The 24,495-nt window shown below is 35.2% G+C and overlaps 1 protein-coding gene across 6 annotated transcripts in view; it reads right to left on the bottom strand.

Moving 5' to 3' along the window:
• Positions 1-22,692: 22,692 nt before the first annotated feature.
• The window catches only part of ZBBX (zinc finger B-box domain containing), a 143,843-nt gene continuing 142,040 nt past the window's right edge, over positions 22,693-24,495 (bottom strand). For all 6 annotated transcript variants that reach the window (XM_050779955.1, XM_050779954.1, XM_050779956.1 and 3 more), the window contains one exon: positions 22,693-22,980. In XM_050779955.1, the coding sequence (XP_050635912.1) occupies positions 22,854-22,980 (127 nt within the window). In that variant the 3' untranslated portion in view covers positions 22,693-22,853. The remainder of the gene's footprint in view (positions 22,981-24,495) is intronic.

Here is a 24,495-nt window from a genome sequence, read left to right on the forward strand (position 1 = left end):
CAACAGATACACAAAAAAATAAAAAGCAAGAAATTAAAGCATACCACCAGAGGAAATCGTCTTCACTAAAAAAAAGAGAGGGTGAGAGAAAAGAATAAAAAGAAGACCACAAAACAACCAGAACACAAATAACTAAATGGCAAGATTAAATTCTCAATTATCACTAATAAGATTGCATATAAATGGACTAAGCTCTCCAATCAAAAGACATAGAATAGCTGAATGAATATAAAAACAAAACTGAACAATCTTTTGCCTCCAAGAAATACACTTGCTCTATAAAGACACACATAGACTGAAAATCAATGTATGGATAAATATATTACATACAAATAGAAACTGGAAAGAGAAGGAGTAGCTATACTTGTATCAAAAAAAAAAAAAGATTTCAAAACAAAAAACTGTAAAAGAGAGACAGAGATAGAGGTGGTCATTATATAATAATGAAGGGGTCGATATAGCAAGAGGATATAACAAGTTTAATATGCTCACAACACTGGAGCACCCAGATATATAAAACAAATATTAGAGCTAAAGACAGAAATAGACCCCAATACAGTAATACCTGGCGACTTCAACACCCCACTTTCATCATTGCACAGATTAACTAGACAGGAAATCCATAAAAAAAAAAAAATGGACTTAATCTGCATTATACACTAAATGGACCTAATAGATATTTACAGAACATTTCATCCAAAGGTTACAGAAAACAGATTCTTCTACCACATAAATTATTTTCAAGGGTAGATCATAAGTTAGGCCACAGAACAAGTCTTTAAGAGCTCAAAAAAATTGAAATTATATCAAGTATCTTCTCTAACCATGATGGAATAAAACTAGAAATCAATAACAAGAGGAAATTTGGAAACTACACACACACATGGAAATTAAACAGCAAGTTCCTTAATTACTAGTAGGTCAATGAAGAAATAAAGAAATTTTAAAATATCTTGAAACAAATTAAAATAGAAAGAAAACATACCAAAACATATTAGGTACAGCAAAGGCAGTACTCAGAGGAAAGTTTATAGCTATAAGTGCCTACATCATAAAAGTAAAAACAACATAATGATGCATCTTAAAGAACTAGAAAAGCAAGCAAAAACTAAACACATAATTAGTAGAAGAAAATTTAAAAAAATGATTAGAGAGGAAATAAATGAAACTGGATTAAAAAAATACAAAAGATCAATGAATGAAAATTATTTATTAAAAGGTAAACAAAATCAATATCCTTTATCCAGACTAACTAAAGGAAAGACCCAAATAAATGAAATCAGAAATGAAAAAGTAACATTACAGCTGATATTGCAGAAATTCAAACAATTATTAGAGGTTACTATGAGGAACAATGTGCCAATAAATTGAAAAACACAGAAGAAATGGATAAATTTCTAGACACATTCAACCTACCAAGATTGAGCCATGAAAAAATCTAAAACCTGAACAGACCAATAACAAGTAATGAGTTCGAAGTTGTAATAAAAAGAAGAGCTCAGGACACAATGACTTCACTGCTGAATTTTATCAAATATTTAAATAAGAATGAATATCAATTCTGCTTAAACTATTCTGTAAAATAGAGAAGGAACACTTTCACACTTATTCTATGAGGCCAGTTTTACCATAATGCCAAAATCAGATGATGATACATCAAAAAAAAAAAAAAAAAAAAAAAAAAAAAAAAGCTACAGGCCAGTATGTCTGATGAATATTAGTGTGAAAATCCTCAACAAAATACCAACAAACTAAACTTAAAAACAGATTAAAAAGATCATTTTCAAGACTAAGTGGGATGTACTGCAGTAATGCAACAATGGTTAAACATACACAAATTCATCAATGTGATACATCATATCAACAGAATGAAGGATAAAAACAATATGATCAACTGATGCTGAAAAAACATTGGATAAAATTCAACAGCCTTTATAATAAAAATCCTCAAAAATTAGGTATAGAGGGAGCATACCTCAACACAATAAAAGCCATCTATGACAGACTCACAGCTGGTATCTCTACTGAATGAGGAAAACCTTTCCTCTAAGATATGGAACATAACAAAAACGCCCACTTTCACCACTGTTAGTAAACATAGTACTAGAAGTCTTAGCTAGAGCAATTAGAAAAGATAAAGAAAAAAAGGGCATTCAAATTGCAAAGGAGGAAGTCAAATTGCCCTTGTTTTCATATAATATCATCTTAAATTTGGAAAAACCTAAAGAGTACCAAAAAAAAAAAACTATTAGAACTGATAAACATATTTAGAATACAAAGTCAACATACAAAAATCGGTAGCATTTCTGTATGCCAACAATGAACGATCTGACAAGGAAATTAAGAAAGTAATTCTATTTACAATAGCTATGAACAAAATACCTAGGAATTAACTTAACCAAAGAAGTGAAATGTTTCCACAATGAAAACTGTAAAATATTGATGAAAGAAATAAAAAAGAATACAAAAAAATAGAAAGGTATTGCATGTTCATGGATTAAAAGAATCAATATTGCTAATATGTTCATTCAAGCAATCTACAGATTAAATACAATTCTTATCAAAATACCAATGACATTTTTCACAGAAATAGAAAAATGGTCCTAAAATTGTTAAAAGAACAAAACTGGAGGAATCACATTACTTGATTTCAAGTTACACTACAGAGCTATAGTAACCAAAACAGCATGGTACTGGCATGGAAACAGACACATAGACCAATGGAATGGAAAAGAGAACTCAGAAACAAATCTCTACATCTAGAATGAACTCATTTTTTGACAAAGGCATCAAGAACATACACTGGGGAAAGGGCAGTCTCTTCAATAAATGGTGCTGGGCAAACTGAATATCCATATGCAGAAGAATGAAATTAGACTTCTATCTCTTGTTGACTATGAAAATCAAATCAAAATGAAGACTTAAATCTAAGACCTCAAAATACGAAATTACCACAATTAGAGATTACGAAAACTCTCTAGGACATTGTACTGGCAAAGATTCCTTGAGTAACACCCCATAAGCACCAGCAATGAAAGGAAAAATGGACAAATGGGATCACGTCAAGTTAAAAAGCTTCACACAGAAGAGGAAACAATCGATAAAGTAAAAAGACAACTCAAAATTAAAAATGGGCAAAAGATCTGAATAGACATTTTTCAAAAGAAGGCATACATATGGAAAAAAGTTCTATAAAAAGATGTCAAAATGACTAATTATCAGAGAAATGCAAATCAAAACTACAATGAAATATCATCTTACCCCAATTACAATGGTTTTTATCCAAATGACAGGCAGTAACAAATGCTAGTGGGGATGTGGAGAAAAGGGAACCTTCATACATTGTTGGTGAGAATGTAAATTAGTACAACCACTAAGGAGAACAGTTTGGAGGTTCCTCATAAAACCAAAAATAGAGCTACCATATGAGCCAGCAATTCACTGCTGGGTATATACCTAAAAGAAAGGAAATCAGTATATTCAAGAGATAGCTGCATTCCTATGTTAATTGAAGCACCATTCACAATAAACAAGATTTGAAAGCAATCTAAAGTGCCCATCAACAGATGAATAGACTAAGAAAATGTGGCACATATACATAATGGTATTTGGCAAAATACCATTTGGCAAAATACATATACAGTACTATTTGGCAAAAAAAAAAAAAAAAAAAAGAGAGAGATTCTGTCATTTACAACAACATTGATGGAACTGGAGGTCATCATGTTAAGTGGAATAAGCCAGGCACAGAAAGGCAAACTTCATATGTTCACACTGATTTATGAGATCTAAAAATTTAAACAATTGAACTTAAGGAGATAGAGAGTAGAACAATGGTTACCAGAAGCCAGGAAAGTTAGTGGAGGGTAGGAGGTGGGGTGGGGGAAGATGGTTAATGTAGACAAAAAAATAATTCGTTGAAATACAATGAGTAAGATTTAGTATTTGATAGCACAACAGGGTAACTATGTCAATAACAATTTATTGTACATTTTAAAATACTAAAAGCATATAATTATATTATTTGTAACATTGAGGAAGAAGAAATGATTGACGTGATGAATACATTTACCCTAATGTATTATGCATTGTATACCTGTATCAAAATATCTCATGTACCTCATAAATATATACACCTACTATATACCCACAGAAATTTAAAATTTTTTACATAATAAAAATGAAACATAAAAAATTTTAGAAAAGGAATGATAGACACCAGAGGCTGACAAGGGTGTGTTTTTGTTGGGGTAGTGGGATAGAGAGAGATTGGTGATGTGTACCAACATATAGTTAGAATAAAGTCTAATGTTTTATAGCACGGTAGGGTGACAATATTTAATAACAATGTGCCATATATTTAAAAATAGCTACAAGACTTAGAATGTTGCCAACACAGAGAAATGGTAAATAGTTGAGGTGATGGACACCCAAATACACTGACTTGATCATTACGTGCTCTATGCACGTCACATAATGTCATATGTACCCCATAAATGTGTACAAATATTCGTATCAATTAAAAAAGTCTCATAGCCCAGCAGTAGGTCCTGATTTCTGTCTTCCTGATCTGTCAGTCACTTAGTTATCATTAGAGACTCCACTTGACTTCCCTGCCCACCCACCAGTCAGGCCTTCCCCTCAGAGTCCTCACCCCATACCAATTTCTGGCCTTTTGCTTGAGTTAATCATTGTAATACCCACCCATCTTTTATCTAAGCTCCTTGAAGTGAAGGTCTTATTTCTTCTTAAATTTAAAATTCTCTGCATAGTGCTGCAAACACAGTAAGTCTTCAAGAAAATGTTTTTGTTTCTTTCAATAAAGGAATAAAAAGCCAAATAGACTTTTCTTGGGATAGATCTTCTGGAAAACTATAAGTCAAACATCCTGGGAGGGATTTTGTGTCAGAGTCTTAAGGGTTGAAATTTAGTTTTAGCTCTGCCTCGAGCTCTATAACTTTGGGCAAATCACTTAACCTTCCTGGACCTCAGGTTTCCTTTATAAAATCATTGAGTTGGGTTAAATTGATCTTTCATGTCAATTCTAGCTTTTAACTTTCTACTAACACTCTTTCTCTGCTGTCAGAAGTATGATTAATGAACAAGAACCCCTTACAAATGATTAGTCAACTTGGTAATTCAGATTAAATTTTGCCTTAAAATCATTATTTTATGTTTTTCTTGGTCCGGGTTCAAATATTTTTAGTCCTTAAGAATTCATAGCTTTTTTGTTGTACTCTTATTAAAGGTGTTCTTAGTGAGCCCCAAGATTCAATTTTTATGTCCTTATTGCTCCACATATAAACTGTGTGGCATTAAAACAGAATGATATCTCTACTGTAGTTAATTGTTCCTACTTTTCTTTTTTGAAATGTTAAAAAGAAATTAGCAGTAGATGAGAGTGAAATGACTGGAGATTTTAATGCCTGAAGCACTTTAACCTTATCCAACAGCTCAGGTCGATCTGCTTGGCAGACATGCCAACAGGAGGGGACATAGCGGGTGGGAAACAAGATATTAACAGGCTCAATTGCATGCCAATTCATAGTCCATTATTCCCATATCAGGGCTAGATTGGTTTCCCAATAAGCCTCTGAATTAACCAGCCATCACATTCTCATGCATATCAGTTAAAGACATTTTACTGTATTATTTTCAGACTTCTCATAAATAAATTGATTTATATGTGCTTAATTCCATGTTTTTTTAATAAACTGCCATACTAAAGGCTTTATTTTTCTATAAACATGATATATATCATTACAGAGATGCTGATCAAGGGATACAAAATTACAGTTAGATAAGAGGAATAAGTTTAAGAAATCTCTTGCACAACATGGTGACTATAGCTAATAATGATATATTCTTGAAAAATGCTAAGAGAATGGATGTTAAGTGTTCTCAAAACAATATGACAACTATATGAGGTAATAAACAGGTTAATTAGCCAAATTTAGTCATTCTACAAGGTATTCAATACATTTTATGGTAGATAATAAATACGTACAATTTTATCTGTCAATAAATAAGTAAATACGTTTGGAAAAAAATGCCATAGTTAATAGCAAAATAAGTTAAAATCATCATCATTAAAATGGTGAGAGTGGATAGTTTTAACTCTGGTAAAAATATATTTGGAAAATAGTATGGCATAAATTAAATATATAGTCATGTGTAATATTTGTTTTGAAATTTGTCCCTTGTTATAAAATATCTTGCAAATGGCAGTACTATCTCACAATTTTACTTAAAACTTCAGTGTCATTTTCCACTGTTCTCTCTCTCATCTACCATATTCAATCTCTTCCCAGTCCAGCCTAGTATCCCCTTCTTTTTACCACCAGAGATAACAATATCCTCCACAGAATTTACATTTTATCACCTCCCCACAAAAATAACTTCAACAAAATGCCACCCTTCACAATGTTTCTTGTTGCAGGAGGACCCTTTTTTTTTTGGTTATTCCACAATTGCAACTTAGCAGGAGGAACTGAAGCAGTATGTATTGATATGGAATAGACACAAAGAAAGGACAAAGGCAGTAAATTCCAGCAAGTTAGAGAAACTGTGGAATCTCGTAAAGGTGAGAATGGAGTTTAAGTCAAGTTTAGCCAAGTATAAGAAAGAAAGGCAGCCCCGGTTCACAATTGAGTTTCCAGTTAATATGTGTTCACTGCTGTTGCCGTGAGTTATTTTCCTCTGCACTGCTCCTACCCTTATTTCTTAATTTTTTAAATACCTACTATGTATTGAACACTTCACAAAACACTAAGAAAACAGTGTCTCTTATCTTCACCATCATCACAAATGGTAGGAATAACAACTAGGTTCCTAAATTATACATGGGATAAATAGTTTAACAGAGGATAAGATGGCTCCAACACATTCCCTACTTCCAGCTCAAACCCAGACCCCAACGCCCCTTGCTGATGGGCTCTGACTTGTTTTGTGATCATTGAAAACACAGTGACTAAGCCCTCATTATGTGCTAAATAGATAGAAGAGTAATCTGACTTGGATCATAATCATCCCACTGGTCACCAAGACTGATTTGACTATCGGGGGCTCGGATTGTCTTTCTTTTCTCTGTATACTATGCATCTTCCTACTCAAACTACTGCCTCAGTCAGTTTACCAGGAAACAGGGTGCTCTGCAAGTCTTAAACTCATGCAAATTGAGTAACTTTCGATACTACCATAGTACTCCATCAACTGGGATCCTCCTCTGATGGTTGAGGATCCAGAGAGCACACTGGAGATTTCACGGAACAGTACAGTTTTTCAGGTGCTTTTTTACAAGATCAGTTGCTCTTCTTGTTGCCTGAATTCAGGTGCACAGGATTCTAGTTATCCACTGGGTTCCTTTCAGTTATAAAAGGCTATTCCGATGGATATAGATCCCTCATGAGGGCATGTAGTTTTTCAGAGTATATGGTGAATTTTAGCCCATACTCATTCCCTCGGTCCAGCACAAACTGCACAACTATAAATAGTAGCCCTGCCAGTGACTGTGATAAAAAAAAAACCCAGCTCAGAGAAGCCAAGCCTTGTTAGATAATAATGATAAAATTAATAACATCAACAACAATAATAAGAGTTGGAGCCAAATTTTCAGACTTCCCAAATTTCCAATGTGTAATTCCTTTCTGCAAGACCAGTATGACTGGGCATGTTTGAATCAGACATACAGTTAACATATATTTATAGGTCTTTTGTAACCCCCACATAAATACCATTTTATTATATGGGCACGTAAAATGCCAAGACAGCATTTTTCTAGACTTTTAGAAACAAATGAGTGATGACATGTTGTCCTCCCCTTATTATTAAGCAAAGAGTAATCTGTAGAGTTGTGAGAAAGTATAACCATATAACCCAAGACCCATATAACCCAAGGAAACCTGGAATGGAACATTGTTACAGCTTTCTGGTGAAGAATATTGTGGTAGAACTAGCATTTACCACACAAATTTTCTATCAAATTATTAGAAAATCTGATGGGAACAGATTTTAGGTGACATCAATCTTCTTGCGTTCCTAGAGAATTCCAAGCTCAATGTTGGCCATGAATGTTATCTCTGACTAGATGCTTTTTTCCTCCTCACATGATTATCTTTTTCGTATAGTCTTTTCTCATGCTTCAGATCTCAACTGAAATGCCACATCTTTAGAGAAAACTTTCTTTACTCCCTAATGACTACTTTAGTAGCTCCCCAACCATCATTTATCTTTACTTAACCAAAGAAATATGAATGGATGGCATGCCACTTCTTGCCAGAAGTTTAGAGAGTATGTACTTGCCTTATTCTCTTTCCCTATACATAATAATCAATAATGTTACAGGTGGAAGAGATTTCATCAGCCTGTATCTTTGTGTGATGCCAAGGTGGAAGCCCCAATCAGGTGACAATGGATATATGATATGAGTTGTATCTATCCACAAATTTTAGTAAAATGTTTCCAATTTTAACATAACTCAGTATGTCCTAACTAATGCATCTCAGAAGCCAGTTTATTCCTTTAGTATCTCTAACTATAATCTATAAATACTTATTATCTTCTTTATAGTCAGAAAATTTTACTAGAATGTATGTTTCATAAGAGCTAGAAAGTACCATATTCCTATGCAGAGTCTAGTACATTGTAGGTGCTAAATAAGCATTTGATGAATATAGGAATGAATCCATGTCCTAGACTATTATAGATGGTGTTTAGTGGAAAGGAAGCATCCAGATACCCCATTAGTAAGTCTGGGAGTAAAACTTCTTGCAAATTTCTCTAATTCTGAATAAGAAGAGAAGCCTTTAGGAGAGACAAAGCATTACATTTTACCTGATTTCCTCTACCTCTCCCCAAAGTAGGAGCCAGCTAACCCTACTGGTAGACTGACTCCTGCATACATTCAGGGTCTCTCTTATCCTTCCTTGGGAAGCAAATTTGCTATTCAGATATCTCAGCATCAAGTCCATCTTGGTCTTACACAAATCTAACCTTTAGTTTCATTTAAAAATTTTGAAACATTTGCATAGGTGGTCACCTTTAAAACTCTGAAGAAAGGTATGGCCTCTTTCCACAGTACAAAATTACATAAGTTTACAATTTTACAGGATTCACAAACCCCCTGAAAGTTCTTCAGGGACCCCTTTTCCCAATATTCCAAAGACCTCAAGCTAAGAAATGGACTTCCACCCAGTTCTCTGACCAAGCCTACATGTATCCCATTATTTCTGAGTCCTATTTTGATGACTACATACCCCTGATCTTGTCTTGCTGTAGTCCTGCCTTGATCTTACTTTATTTGCTGTCCTGAATATTAGGAACATGGCAGGGGCTCAGCTAACTGCTCCTCACCATCATTTTCATTGTGTTGCCTGTAGGGCTAAAACTATTTCCTTGTCTGTAGCTGGATAATGACTCCTTCCCTGAGCCCCAGTGCCAGTCCCACTCAAGGGAATATATCTTAGGTGTGGGCCCTCTTGATCTCTACAGTTTCACGCCAAAAATATCTTCAAACATGCTCTCTAAAACTAGAAAGAATCCTCTGATACTGAGTATTTTTAAATGAAAAGACTTAAAAATTCTTTTATTTGTTCAGCTTCCTATAACTATGAGTAGATAAAAAGAGGTTGTAGAGTCACTTCATATATTAAAGTGTTTCCTCTTAAACTTCTTTTCAGCAGAGGCCAAAGAGTTAAAGTGCTTCTTAAATTGATAAAAGTGCATCATCAGAACAATGAGTCAGCTTCTGAGTCAAGCTGAGTTTTTCCACCACAAAGTGCTCTGCAGTCCATTTTCTGTATTTGTGGATTATGTTGCACTAGACATGTGCATGGTAGTAGTCCACTCAATTAAACAAGCAGTCTCAAGAAAGACTCATTTCTCATTATAGTGGACTTAGAACAGTGCTACTTAAACATTTCAGATAAAATATCTTTGGTGGACAAAATCTCACACAAAAGAATGACAGGGAAGAGATAGAAGTAGTTTCTGTGACCAAAACTTGAATAGGTTTTGTCCCACAATGCGTTTGCATTCCATGATGCCCTCCACTTCTAGGGGGCTTCTTGGAACCACTAATCCTTTGTGTAGTTTGAAAACCATTGACATAAAGTCTTTATCTGTGTTGAATTCTAAGTTGCATTTGACAATACAGTAGTTAAATATTTCTGAAACAGTTTAGATAATCCTTCCTATCTTCCAAAATATCAAAAAGAAAGACAGCCCATGACCCCATCATTCATTTTGCTGTGAGTTCCTGGTGATTGTTTTTCCAGGAACTTGAGAAGGTGAAGAAGTTCATCATTGGTTGAACAACATAGGGCTGGCTTTAGCTTGCTCCCATGAATCAGTGGAACTCTCGCTTGCTCTTTTTCCACCCTGTTACCACTATCTAATGTATAACTTGAAAAAACAGACTATGTTGCTTCCTGCTCCTATAGAACAGAATGGCAGATCCCTAGAAGTTAGAAGGATCTGCTAATCCCTGATGGCAAACCTTAAGATAAACTTAGCAGGTGGAATTGTGCATGAATTCAATATCTTTCGTCTTCAGTTTACAAATTGCCTAATTATAAAACTAAATGATCATTAATGAACTTATTAATGAGAAGTCCCCAAAGAGAATTGATGCCCTCTTCATTTGAGCTATTTCTGCTACATACGTTTTGTCAGGAGTGATTTTCATTACCCACCCATCTATCCAAATTGAGAGGACAAAATTTAACTCATTCTTTTTTTTTTTTTTTTTTTTTTTTTGAGACGGAGTCTTGCTGTGCCCCAGGCTGGAGTGCAGTGGCGCTATCTCGGCTCACTGCAAGCTCCGCCCCGCCGGTTTCACGCCATTCTCCTGCCTCAGCCTCCCAAGTAGCTGGGACTACAGGCGCCCGCCACCTCACCCGGCTAATTTTCTTGTATTTTTAGTAGAGACGGGGTTTCACCGGGTTAGCCAGGATGGTCTCGATCTCCTGACCTCGTGATCCGCCCATCTCGGCCTCCCAAAGTGCTGGGATTACAGGCTTGAGCCACCGCGCCCGGCCTTAACTCATTCTTAAAACCTGAATTAAACATCACTTATTCTGTGAAGCTTTCCTTGATACAAACCTCACAGAGATGAGGTCAATCTGCATTCATTAATGCAATTATTTTTGTCTCTAATGTCTCTATCAGACCATAAATTGCTTGAGGCAGAATTCATATTTTATTCACTTAAGCCCCAAAGTCTGCCTCGGGGCCTAACACATAATGAATTGTCGAAAATGTGTATTAGGTGGATGACCCTGACTGTTGATTAAATAAAATACATCATAGAATTATTTTGTGAGTAGGCATACTTCGGAAATATGATGATCCAAGTGCTACCTGAGCCTACAGTCAAGGACAGAAAGGCCACATGCTGGCTTTAGCTTTCTCACCGCCACCTCCCATCCATCAACAAAATTACATCTTCTACCTCTGGAAGAAAAATGACCACCGTAATAATAAGAGTATAAAATTACCACATGCTTAGGTTTTGTTTTTGATATTTTATTCAATCAAGACTTACTGAAGATGTACTAGGCTGGGGACAATTCAGGAGATGTATTTAAACAATGTTTTTCAAGGAAACATATTTTAAAGAATTAAACCATGACTCAGCTGTAATAAGGCCATATTCAGAAATTTTACTAAGAAAACCCTAAGTTCAGTTCAAGCACCTAAACTTTATATCTGCTCTATAAATCAATAGTAAGCTATCTTTTAAAAATTCATTGAAGCGGAAATTATTGCTTATGTTAGCAAGCATAAAATCTGGAATTCGAATGCCTATATTTGTAATGCAGCATCCCCACTTACTGCTCACTAACCTTGGGCATATTATTTAAGCGTTTGATGCCTCAGTTTTCTCATATGCAAAATGAGGACTAATAAACAGTATCTGCCATATAAAATTATTGTGAGGCACATGAGAAATGCTTACAACATATTGTAAGTGCTCAACATATGATATGAAGTTACTATAGAAAACCTTGTCTAGCAGCTGCCCTTTCTAAATCTTTGCCAAGAAAAACAGCATTTCTTTATTAAGTTGATACTCAATAAATACCTTCTCTGTGCCAAACACCCACTAGTGACATAGTTATTAATGAGACAACATATGCCATCAGGAAACATATTCCAATAATGGAAGGCACTAGTAAAAAGGTGAAGAAATACTTTCTGTAGTAATATTGTAAAAAAAAGATGTAAGAGGAGAGAGTGAAACAGTGAATGTCTCCTTTATATACAGTGACCAGTAAAGACTTCTTTGAGAAATATTTAAGGTGAGACAAGAATAATATAAAGGGACATTCATTCAAGAATCTAGAGGAAGAATGCGAGCAGGGTGAGCTCAAGAAAGAGGAGCAAGTTATGAGGCAGTGACCTGATCAAGTGAGCTTTGGTAGTGATTGGGGAAAAGTAAGCATTAGTTCTAATTATAATGCAAGGCCAGTGGAGGAGTTTGCACCATGGTGGAATATGATCTTATCTACATTTTTAAAAGATAACTTTGTTTTATGAAGTGGAGATTTTGGATCAGTGTGAGAAGAATGAATCAGGTCAGGTGAGAGTGATAGAGGCAGTTAGAAAAGTCAATATTTTGCATGTATTTTAAAATAGAGTTAAGGAGACTCACTGCAAAATGTATATGAGCCTGTGAAGAAAAAGAGGATTCAAAGAAAACTACTAGAGTCTTTCGCATGAGCAATTAGGTAAATAGTGTTGTCAATTATAAAATCGAGAAGACCAAAGGAAAAGCCAGTTTGCCAATGAAAATTTACGGTTCTCTTTTGGGTATGTCAGTACACTAATCTGGAGTTAAGCATTAAGTGATGACGTGTAAGGTGAAATTATGCATTAGGGGTTTGACAGAATCAGCTAGAGAGATTGTCAGTCTCCAAGAGGACAAAGACTGTTCCCTTAGCATAGCAACAGTCAGAGGCTGTAAAAAAAAGGAGAAGATATTTCAGACAACACTGTAAAGGAGCAGTTGGTGAAATAAAAACAAAATCATGAGACTGTGGTGTCCTTAAGAATATGTGAAGCACAATTTTAAGGACAACAGACTGGTGAACCACTTTAAATAATGCTGAGACCCTGACTAAGATGACCTCTGAGAAAAACGAAGGTCATTGTTGACAAGATCATTGCAATCAAAGAGTGGGAACAAGAGCCTAATTTGAACGGGTCAAATAGAACACAGCCAGTGAAAAAAAATCAAAGTGTGTATACACTTTCTTTTGAGAAATTTTACTAATGAGGGGAGCAGAAATAATTGTGAGAGGAAAAGCTAAAGATATTATTCAGAGAAATCTATTTTGCAGTGGAAGACATGACAGCATGCCATCCCCTTACTAAGAGAGACTTTTTGGATTAAGCATGAGATTGGAATTCTGCCTCCTTTTTAAACAAGTTTTCCCAAATCTGTGGTAGGTATTTTAAAAGGTGTTCATTCCAAGAAATCAGATGTTTAACCTGAACTTAAACTTCGTACAGTTGGGATTCCATAAAGAAAATGGAAATACATTTTTATTCTTCTGAGGTAGCATTTATATTGACTGGTATACAACGAAATAGAATAATTTCTTTAAATCTAATCAGAAACTGAAGCATTTTTACTTCTACATTCCAGAGAAGAAAATACCATACAATGAAAAATTGGCCATTTGATATGATTGTAGTCTATCATTCTTGTTTGTAGAAAAAGAAAATAAAATTCCATTTACTCAAAGAAGTCTCAGTGAGTCAGATACTTTAATTCACGAAAAGATGGGATATACTTTTTAGAAATATGAAAAATTAAATTGAGACTGCTTTTTAATTAACTTTGTCAAAATTGTCTTTTACAAAACAGCACACTGAACTGTGTTTCACTAATACCAAGTAAATGTGTTTTTAATGATGTTATAATAAACCTAAAATCTTAAAAGGAGAGCGATGCTGTCAAAGAAAAATCGTTTCCAACTTGGAAAATAAACCATTTACTCCTATTGCAATGTTTATTTGCAGATAAATGGCTCGTTTTCACCTTGGCATGTATCTGATAGCAGGAAGAGGCACATCCTTGGTAAAAGTTCTATTATCATTATCACTTATTTTAATCACAAGCATCTGTTGGATTTAGTTCCTCCTCCATAAAGAAGAAAATGGCTCATTTCAAGAGCCAATAAAGGGGAATTTGTGTGAGACAGACTTGAGCTGCCATCAGAATCATCTGGCCCTGGATGTCAGACGAGTTGAGAAAAAGCACCTGCTACATCTGCAATGCCACTTCTGGAAGTCTCTTAGGACTCTCATGGAATGCTTTGCCTAGAGGGGAAGTAGGTGTAAAATTTCACTTCAGAGCTTGTTAAATAGACCAGTCCTTGGAAATCAAGAGGTGACTATGATGATAACTTGGAGAACAAAATCAGAATAAAGCTCCAGGCTATTCATGTCCACCAATGGCTCTTTGAGGATAAAGTGAGAATTACACCCAAATTACATGTGAAAGAATGGCCTTGAAGAGGTCTAGTGAGAACACTATGCTGTTTTGTTGACATTGGTTTGGGACTAGAGGTATGACCTGAATGGTTACCATAGAGCCAGAGTGGTTCTGAATTGTCATCTTTCCCCTTTTATAAAATGAAAGCCTGTAATACTCTTTTTCCTTAATGTTCCTTTCCTCACACCCGCCTTAACACTTAGCATTCTGCCCTGTAAACCTCCCTTTGTGTCCCTTCCCTGAGAATCCTTGAGGGGAGACTATGGCATACCAGGCCCGTTGCAATTTTAAAAAACTGCCTTAAGTCATAACTCTGGGCCTGTTGAGGCCATGTTTCAATAACACAAATTACCCATCCTTCTTTCTTCCCCTTCCCTCACCATGGCCTGGCAACAATTGTTTGGAACTGAACCAACTCTGGGCCCTCCTTAGGCTATCATGTTGCCTGGCTCAGAAACATAAAACGATCCAGCTTCTAGAATTTAGATGTAGAATTAAGAAACAAACTCAGGGGACTTAAATATCTGTCAGAGTAAAGCTGAGAGGAAGGCTCTGAGATAGAGTGAAAGACCTGAATGAATCCAGACGAATGGCTCAGGAGTGAGCAAAAGGTAGAAATGATCATAAGAAGCCAGCCAGTAGAAAAAGAAATAGAGCCAGTGAGCCAAGAAAAGCACCCATGATCATCAATGTCCATCCTTAAGAAAAGCTGCCCCAGGTCCCAGAAACCCTTATTTACCCTTGAGGCGAGCTCTTCCATGGTTCCTCTTCTGACATTCCCATACACTTTTACATCTCACTATAATAACCCCCCTTTAAGTATCTTGAGTGGGTATCTGTACTTGAAGAAACAAATATCTAAATAGAAGTCAGTTAGAATTATAGACAGCTATCTAAATTTGGGTTATTTCTTGGAACAGTTTCAATGAATTGTGAAGAGGTTATCTTCTCTGTGTGACTCTCTGGAGTCTCGTTTTATAGCAAAAGGATGTATATCCAATCACATATCTCAACAATCCTGTGACAACAGAAATTCCAGAAAAGCAGCCTGAGAAGGGGGGCCAGAGACTTCCTAGGGCTTTAGGCCACAGATCTCAAACTGTTATGGTAGAATTCATTCTTCTGTCTTATAAAGAATCCCTTTACATGAAATATATCCAGGCATTCACGCTTTTTGTTCAGCAATTCAGTCTTTCTTTATACTCCTTTCCCTAATCAGGAAATCCTAAGTATCCCTAGAATTCAGTTGGAAAGCAATTAATCTCTCATTTTACACATGGAGTTTAAAAGATTTAAATACTGCTTTATGGGAACAAAATAGTGAGGCTTTATCTCCAAGACCATCTGTAATTCCTGACTCTACTGTACTAATATTTAACATTCCTCTAAAAATGTATTATTTTATATTTGTTCTCCATGTATTTTTGTGAAAATTTCCATCACAGGTTTCAAAATACCCTAATATTGGAACACTAATTTGAAACAAATGTGTTGCATCATACCATTTTTTTACACAGTGCATTGAAAGTCTTTGCAAAAGCAGATTGGATTTGGCCATTAGCCCAAATACTGAACTTTAAAGAAATGTGCAATGTGTTTTGAGAAGTTCTAAGGTGAAAACTTGAAGCTGAATAATGATGAGGTCTCTGTTTGTATAACTAAAAGATGCCTTTGTAAAGACATAAAAAGACTAAAAAAGAGGAATTGATTATATAAGAAACTGGGTGATTTAAGTACAATAGTGTCTCCTAAATGCGACTTATTTAAATCTCAAAAGAATTGGTTTTACCACATAATTCAAACCACATTAACTGTAAAATTCTTGTATACTGGAAACAAGTAGCTATTGATCAGTAATAAGGCTAACAGTAGAGACTGTGACAAAGATGCCAGTTGCTTTCAGTATCCACTTTCCTCATCTTCTCTAGGAATACAACCCCAATTTTATTCTAAGAACCAATGTGCCCACTTAATCGACCACATTTTCAAATTCCCTTGCATCTACACATGGCTAAGTCCAAGCCAATAAGATGCAAGAAGTATTGTTTAAAGAAAGCTACCTCAGTTAGGAGATGCCCATTTTACTCTTCCCACTTCCTCCTTCTTGATGCCTGGAACTCATTGTAATGGCTAAAAAATTACAAACAAAACAAATTTACAGTGAGGTGATCTTGAAGGCTGAAATAACATAGTAAGATGTAGTTGCTGTAGTAGTTCTTGACTGTCTGCCACCAGACTTAATTTCCTTACCAAAGAAATATACTTTTTAAATTTCACTGCTAGTTAGTGTTTCTTGGAATATAAAATTAAAACAAAACAAATCCTAACTTATCCAGTAGCCTAACCTATAAGGTATTCTTATAGGGCTATGACATGGAAGGTCAGAGGAGAAAGTAAATGGGATAAATATTTTTTAAATAAAATGTGCATCTGCTCATTTCCTGCCTGCACCTCCAGAAACTGCTTAAGAATACTCATCATTAGAATGAATAACAACAAAATGTTATAAAAATCCTATAAATCCTAGAAAAACTTGACTATGTAAAAAAAAGTGAAATTATATAACAGTTTACTCTAAAAGATTTATCTCATACTTATGTTAAGTATATAACATTTATGTTAAGTATATAATTTTAAATAATTATAAAATATAGATGAAGTCTATTTTCCCCCTGGAAATCTTTAAAAGAATTTGTAATTAGAATGTGTAGATATATAATTTTTTTCTAGATAAAAATGTGAATATATATATACATTCTTCTGGATAGAAAGCAGTACACATATTGATTCCTTCTGGCAGAAGTAACAGCATGTAGATAGTCTTTTCAGAACTATATTCTCATAACTGTTACTATACATTTGAAAAAATAATCCTCATCAATCAATAAATTCTTTTCATTTTAAACATAAGTGTCACCTTATGGAGAACATTAAAAATATCATCTTCTTTTGCTTAACTATAGTAGACATTTGCATTAAAATAGTAGGATCTTTATTTCCTCAGAATTCATCTATGCCTGCTGGTTATTCCCCAGCTAAACTCATAATCTTGTTTGCAACATCATAATCATTTACCCAACAAACAATCATTGTGTCACTAACAAAGAATTATGACTTTAGGTAGGGTATAAACTACAGGCAGAGATGATCTCTGAGGAAATAAACATTGTTTTCATGCAAATATGGTTAGTAATAAATAACCAGGGGTGAAAATTATGATGAAACAGAATATCCTGCAAAAATGTATGTAAGGAGGCATAAATAGTATATACGTTTTTAAAATTTCTCCTATCTGAAAGAATGATGCACAAGGTGTTCATAAAATGCTGGTAAAATTTTAATATTTAAAAGAGCTTTGAATTTACACAGAATAGAAGAAAGCTATAAACAGATGAGACAACATTTCAGAAAGATTTTTAATAAATTAATTTATATATCTAGCTTTTAACATAAACACCAGCTTTTTACATCATTCAATCTAATTATCCATCTCACTGCAAGCATTCTCTACTTTTGATATTGAATGATTTTTGTGGGTCACTTATGTCAACCTGCACCTAAATTCACTTATTTATCCAACATTAGTTTGTCTATATATTCAAAGATTATAGCATAAGCTCACAAAAAGTGATGATAATAAGCATAGCAAAGCACTTTCCATTTGCAAAAGTGTTTTTGCATTCATGACTTCATTTGATTTTCACAACATTCCTTTGAGCTAAGGAAAGTCAGTGTCTTTTTCTCCATTTTATAATTAAGAATACATTCATATTAGTGATTTTCCAGTTAGTAAGTAGTATAATCTGATAACGTGGATATACACCCTGTTTTTCTCACTATATATATCATCTTCCTTTGGGAAAATGTAGGGACTGACAGGGCTTCTAAACTGGATCCTGCAAGTTCACTTATTCAGTCATTCACCTACTAACGACCTCCCATTCTGAGCTAGGCATCTGATGGAGGTTGAGTTATGTGACAGTCAACGTGAACAGGACAGATACTCTGCTGAAATGTATAGTCGCCGGGCGTGGTGGCTCACGCCTGTAACCCCAGCACTTTGGGAGGCAGAGGCAGGTGGATCACCTGAGGTCGGGAGTTTGAGACCAGCCTGACCAACATGGAGACACCTCGTCTCTACTAAAAATACAAAATTAGCCCCGCATGGTGGTGCATGCCTGCAGCCCAGCTACTCGGGAGGCTGAGGCAGGAGAATCGCTTCAACCCGGGAGATGGAGGTTGTGGTGAGCCGAGATCGCGCCACTGCACTCCAGCCTGGGCAACAAGAGCGAAACTCTGTCTCAAAAAAAAAAAAAAAAAAAAAAAAAAAGTATAGTCTAGTTAAGAGGCATACCTTCCAAAATCACATTTGTATATTAATAATTATAAGTGTTATGAAGCAGAAAGCAGGATGCAATGAGAAAGAATAAAGAAAAAAGGGACAAATGGAATTAATTTGGATAGAGATTAGATAAATTCTCTTTGAGAAGATACATTTTGAGACTTGAGATGAGAAATAGCATGTGCCAAAACAAGGATAAGATGAGCATTGCTCAAGATCTTTTCAAAAACTGAATAAAGGGACAGAGAGAATTGCTTTTTTCTGAATCGATATATTATTTAAAATAGCTGATAAGCCATTTCATAACATTTATTTTTTTCAAGAAATATTTTCTGTGCACCTCACATAAAATGCCCAGCATTAAGTGATCTTAAAGGTAGCAGACACCACTGGCATGTGTTGTGTGACATACTCAGCATGCACTACATATGAATTACTTCAATGGATATAAAACATACTAAAACTATTTAAAAAAATGCAATGTTAATTTGTCTCCAGCATGTGCATGTCCAGAGCTGTAAAATTACAGAATTTCATATGACTATTACAGCACTAGACAAGTCTGGGTATAAACTACAAATTTCAACAAACATGTAAAATCAGGTGGTCATTTATCCGATAGTTGTTAAAGGCGCACTGTACTGACTCCACTATTAGTAATATGGCTGAGGTTCTTGTGGAATATCTACAACTCTCTCAGTTCCACAGTTAGAACCACGGCCTGTAGAAGCAATTTTAAGTATGAGCTTTAAAATGAGAGAACACATTGAAGCTGCTTCAGGCAAAGGCTCTAATTTTACTTAGTTTTTATTTCCTCATTAGACTAATGGCAATGGAATTAAAGAACTTTCTACATGTGTGGTTATTGGAAGCAAATAAAGGCAGAAGGGGGTCTGGTCTACGCTGCCACAGAGTACCCTCATGTTTAATTTCAATGTCATATTGGAAGTCAAATGACAATTTTTTTATCTCAGATTTGGCCAGAGATGTACTGATGATAATTAATTATCAGCTTAATATTTATTTCAAAATGCTGATATTGTAAAAGGTAGTAGCATCATATAAAATGATCTTCTGAGCTAGTTCAAAAAAGACTCAAGCTATGTCTGAATACACAAGAGAAAATAGTTGTGCTCCAATCCTTCCCTAACAAGAATAGGACAATACCACTTTCGTCTTATCTGAGAGAAGCACTAGTATAAATCACACCCAGAGGAACAATTTGTTTCTTCATCAGAAGGGAAAAGGAAGATGTCTTAGAGCAAAGGAAAAAGAGTCATGAAACATTAAACCTGAGCACATATGCTAAAATATGTATATATATTTTTTAAGTTAAAAGATGAACAGTAATCCTCATTTTAACTATAGATACTAAAATTCAGAAAGCCAGCAGTGTCAGGACAAGAGGCCAAAAGAGCTTTGGACACAAATGATGAAGATTCATTGGTGACTCACTGTTGTCTGTCTATGGGATTGTGACAGAGGACGTGTTAAGAGGGCAGTAAAAATTGCAGAGGAGTCACACTCTTTTAAACGATATGTCTTTTGCAATATTTTCTTCTGATAATATTCCTTGCTTTCTTGATTGCTTATTGTCCACGTTTGTTAATCAGTTTCAATAGAATGTAATTTTATATTAAAGGACATGGAAATGGCTATAGGTCTCTTCATCATAATTTTCTATCCTATCAGTAGATGATGTGTGTGAATTCAGTACAGTTTATCAATGACACGAAAAAGTATCAAAGGTAAATGTGTACTAAACAACCATCAGTCTTGTATAAGAAGTTACTACCCAGACTCACAGGGAAGACAAAAGAGTTTGAGTCTGGAGTCATGGCTACGTTGTTGCCAGAGCCTGGCCAACTTTCAGGGGTATTTTTCTGTTAAGTCAACAAACTCCATAAAGGGAAACTGCCCTAAAATGTCACAAAGTGATGACCACAAAATTATCATCCCATGTTTTCTTCTCTTTCTTAAGCCTTGAGTTATAAGATTATAAACTTTGGACTCCCACCAGTATCAAAATCTACAACTTCTCAACACCAGCAAAATAATTCCCCTTGTCTTCTTTCTTTTGACTATCCCAACAGTCCTTCAAACTGGCTGTATTGGGTTTTCCAGAGAAATAGAACAAATAAGATGTGTGTGTTTATACGTATCTATATCTATCTATCTATCTATCTATCTATCTATCTATCTATCTACCAATTGATCTATCTATAGAAAAAGAGAGATTTTCAAGAATTGCCTCATGCAATTGTGGGAATAGCAAGTCCAAAATCCACAGGGCTGGCCTGAAGGCTGGAGACCCAGGCAAGATATGATACTGCAGTTCAAGCCTGAAGTCAGTCTCAAGAAAGAATTCCCTCTACCTTGGAGGATCTCAACTATTTTATTTTTCTTAAGGCCTTTAAACTGATTGGACGAGGCCCACCCACCTTATGTAAACTAATTTGCTTTACTCAATGTCTACTTATTTAAATGTTAATCTAATCTAAAAAATACTCCCACAGAAACATCTAGAATATAGTTGACCCTTGAAAAACATAGGTTTGAACTGTGAGGGCCCACTTATACATGGACTTTCTTCTGCCTCTATCACTCCTGAGACACAAAACTCATATCCTCTTTTTTCTTCCCCTTCTCAGCCTGCTCAATATGAAGACAAGGGTGAAGATTTTATAATAATCCATTTCTATTTAATGAATATTAAATACATTTTCTCTTATGATTTTCTTGGTTATGTTTTCTTTTCTCTGACTTACTTTATTGTAAGAATACAGTATATAATACATGTAACATACAAAATATGTGTTAGTTGACTATTTATACTATAGGTAAGGCTTCCAGTCAACCATAGGCTATTAGTTACGTTTTGCGGGAGTAAAAAGTAATACACAGATATTTGGCTGTGCAAAGGGATGGTGTCCCAAGTCGCTGTGTTATTCATGAATCAATTATAAGGTCTGACAAAGTATCTGGTGTATTAGTCTGTTCTCACATTGCTAACAAAGACATATTCAAGACTGGGTAATTTATAAACGACAGAGGTTTAACTGACTCACAGTTCAGCATGGCAGGGGAGGCCTCAGGAAATCATGGTGAAAGGGGAAGTAAACACATTCTTCTTCACGTGGCAGCAGCAAAGAGAAGTTCTGAGCAAAAGGGGGGAAAGTCCCTTATAAAACCATCAGATCAGATGAGAACTCATTACCACGAGAACAGCAGCATAGGGGTAACTGCCCCATGATTCAATTACTTCCCACCAGGTCCCTGCCTGGACACCTGGAGATTATAGAAACTACAATTCAAGATGAGACCTGGGTGGGGACACAGTCAACCTATATCATTCAGGTATTGTAGACCAGTCACATTTTCACATAAAGCTAATCACTACATTGACCTTCTTAAAAAAAAAAAAAAGAAAAAAAAAAGATAAAAAAGATGCTTAGGGGTCTTTACTGTGTTTTGCTGGAGCAGAGTATGAAAAGTTTCACATCCATTTTATTTTTGGTCCTCTTTTTTTCTTTTATTGCAAACTTTTGAAGATACCAGAACTTCTATAAATATCAAAAACCAGAAAATAAACAGTGTAGTTATAGGTTCAATTGATGATACTGACTAGTGTGACTTGGCTGTCAAATGCACACTCTTGTCGATAACATAATTATTTAAAATATATTTGGACAATGAAATATTACTTTAAGTATAATCATGTTCTGCCCTATAGTAGGTTTTATAGACACAGTTATAACAGTTATTTCTTCAAATTCACCATATTTTACTAATATAATCTACGAAATAGATTAGTAGTTGACATATAATATATCATTGGAAGAATAAGCCCTTGAACTTATAATTTTACTTTTATTAGTTTGTAGCCTTGAAACTTCAGAGACATTAATAATCAAAATCTCCAGCACTTGGACAGGTAATCACTTGGTTACTTTTCTCAGTTGTTTGCTTTACTCTGGGTACCAAATGGAAAAAGTAATCAACAAATAATCATTAAGTACTCTTTGACCATGGTAGTGTAATGACATGTTGCTTGTTGAGAAAATCTTCCTCCTCATCATCTGTACTGCTCTCAGAAAGTGACAGCAAAGACTGAATTTCGGTATCTCTTCCAGAACAGCTGAAAATACATAACAAGATCAATACACAATATACAGAACCAGGTTTCAACTCTTCATTTATCTTCTGATCAATACTACATATGTTGGAGTTGCTGGAGGCAAGCAGATGTGAGGGGGCTGTATCAGACTGGGACCACAATTTTCAGTGTGCCCAATACAGCAAGCCTCCTTTTAATGAGAAATTCTCATCATTCTCCCTCTCCCAAGAAATAAAGCCACAGTGGAAGGAAGGAGAGAGTTTATGGTCTCTGATTGTGTCTTTGTTGATGATTCAGAGGCACTTTAGAAACCTGCAGAGCATCAGGGTCATCATTAAGAACATTCATCATCACATTGGCTGTTTAAAAGAATCAGGGTGAATAGACTGCCAGGTAAATCACCTCTTTTGTGTACTATGAATTAGGACTATGTAGATAGCCAGTCAAGATACGCCAAAGCAAAAATTAATGACAGCATTTGTTTGTTATTTTATTTTGTTGCATTTTATTGGTGGCAGCAGGGGGCACTGATGGAAGCTGTAACACCTGAGTATCTAAGGTTTGGGAACAAAGGTAGGGTGGGGAGCAGATAAAAGTGTACACAGTTAGGATTTTTTTGTCCTAAATAATCTAGATTCTCAACCTATATATGCTGCTAAATAATATAAAATACTTCACTCTGTGATGGATATAACTGTTCATTGGATTACTTTTTACACTCAGCACATGCTAAATGAGCAGCTTATAAACCACAGTCTGTGGAACAATGAAAATCTCATTGTGATTACAATTTTCACTGGTCCAAGAAAAAAGAGCTAGTGACTGTTTCATGAGGTTTTTAATTTTAAAGAAATGTGCTTTAGATGAGTTCATGTCCTTTGTAGGGACATGGATGAAGCTGGAAACTATCATTCTCAGCAAACTACTGCAACAACAGAAAACCAAACACTGCATGTTCTCACTCATAGGTGCGAACTGAACAATGGGAACACTTGGACACAGGAAGGGGAACATCACACACCGGGGCATGTTGTGGGGTGGGGGCAAGCTGGATGGATAGCATTAGGGGATATACCTAATGTAAATGATGAGTTAATGGGTGCAGCACACCAACATGGCACATGTATACATATGTAACAAACCTGCACGTTGTGCACATGTACCCTAGAACTTAAAGTACAATAAAAAAGAAAAAAAAATTTTTTTTAATCAAAAACAAAAACAAAAAAGAAATGTGCTTTATTCTGTTAGTAAGGTCCCCTTATATTTTTAGTATTGAATGTCATTTATTTTATAAGTGATGAGAATACTTGTAGGTTTAGTTTGTTTTTAATGATTTATCTAAGGGAAGAAAATATCAATCTTATATTGATCCTTTAAAAAATATATAAATGATAATAGAAATGCAAAAATCCAGGCTCAGTGCGGTGGCCTGAGTGGTCCCAGCTATTTAAGTGGCTGAAGCAGGAGGATAGTCTGAACCCAGGAGTTTGAAACCTACCTAGGCAACATGTTGAGACCCTGTCTTAAAAAAAA

Source organism: Macaca thibetana, chromosome 2 (assembly GCF_024542745.1).
Source record: "Macaca thibetana thibetana isolate TM-01 chromosome 2, ASM2454274v1, whole genome shotgun sequence".
NCBI classification, from domain to species: domain Eukaryota; kingdom Metazoa; phylum Chordata; class Mammalia; order Primates; family Cercopithecidae; genus Macaca; species Macaca thibetana.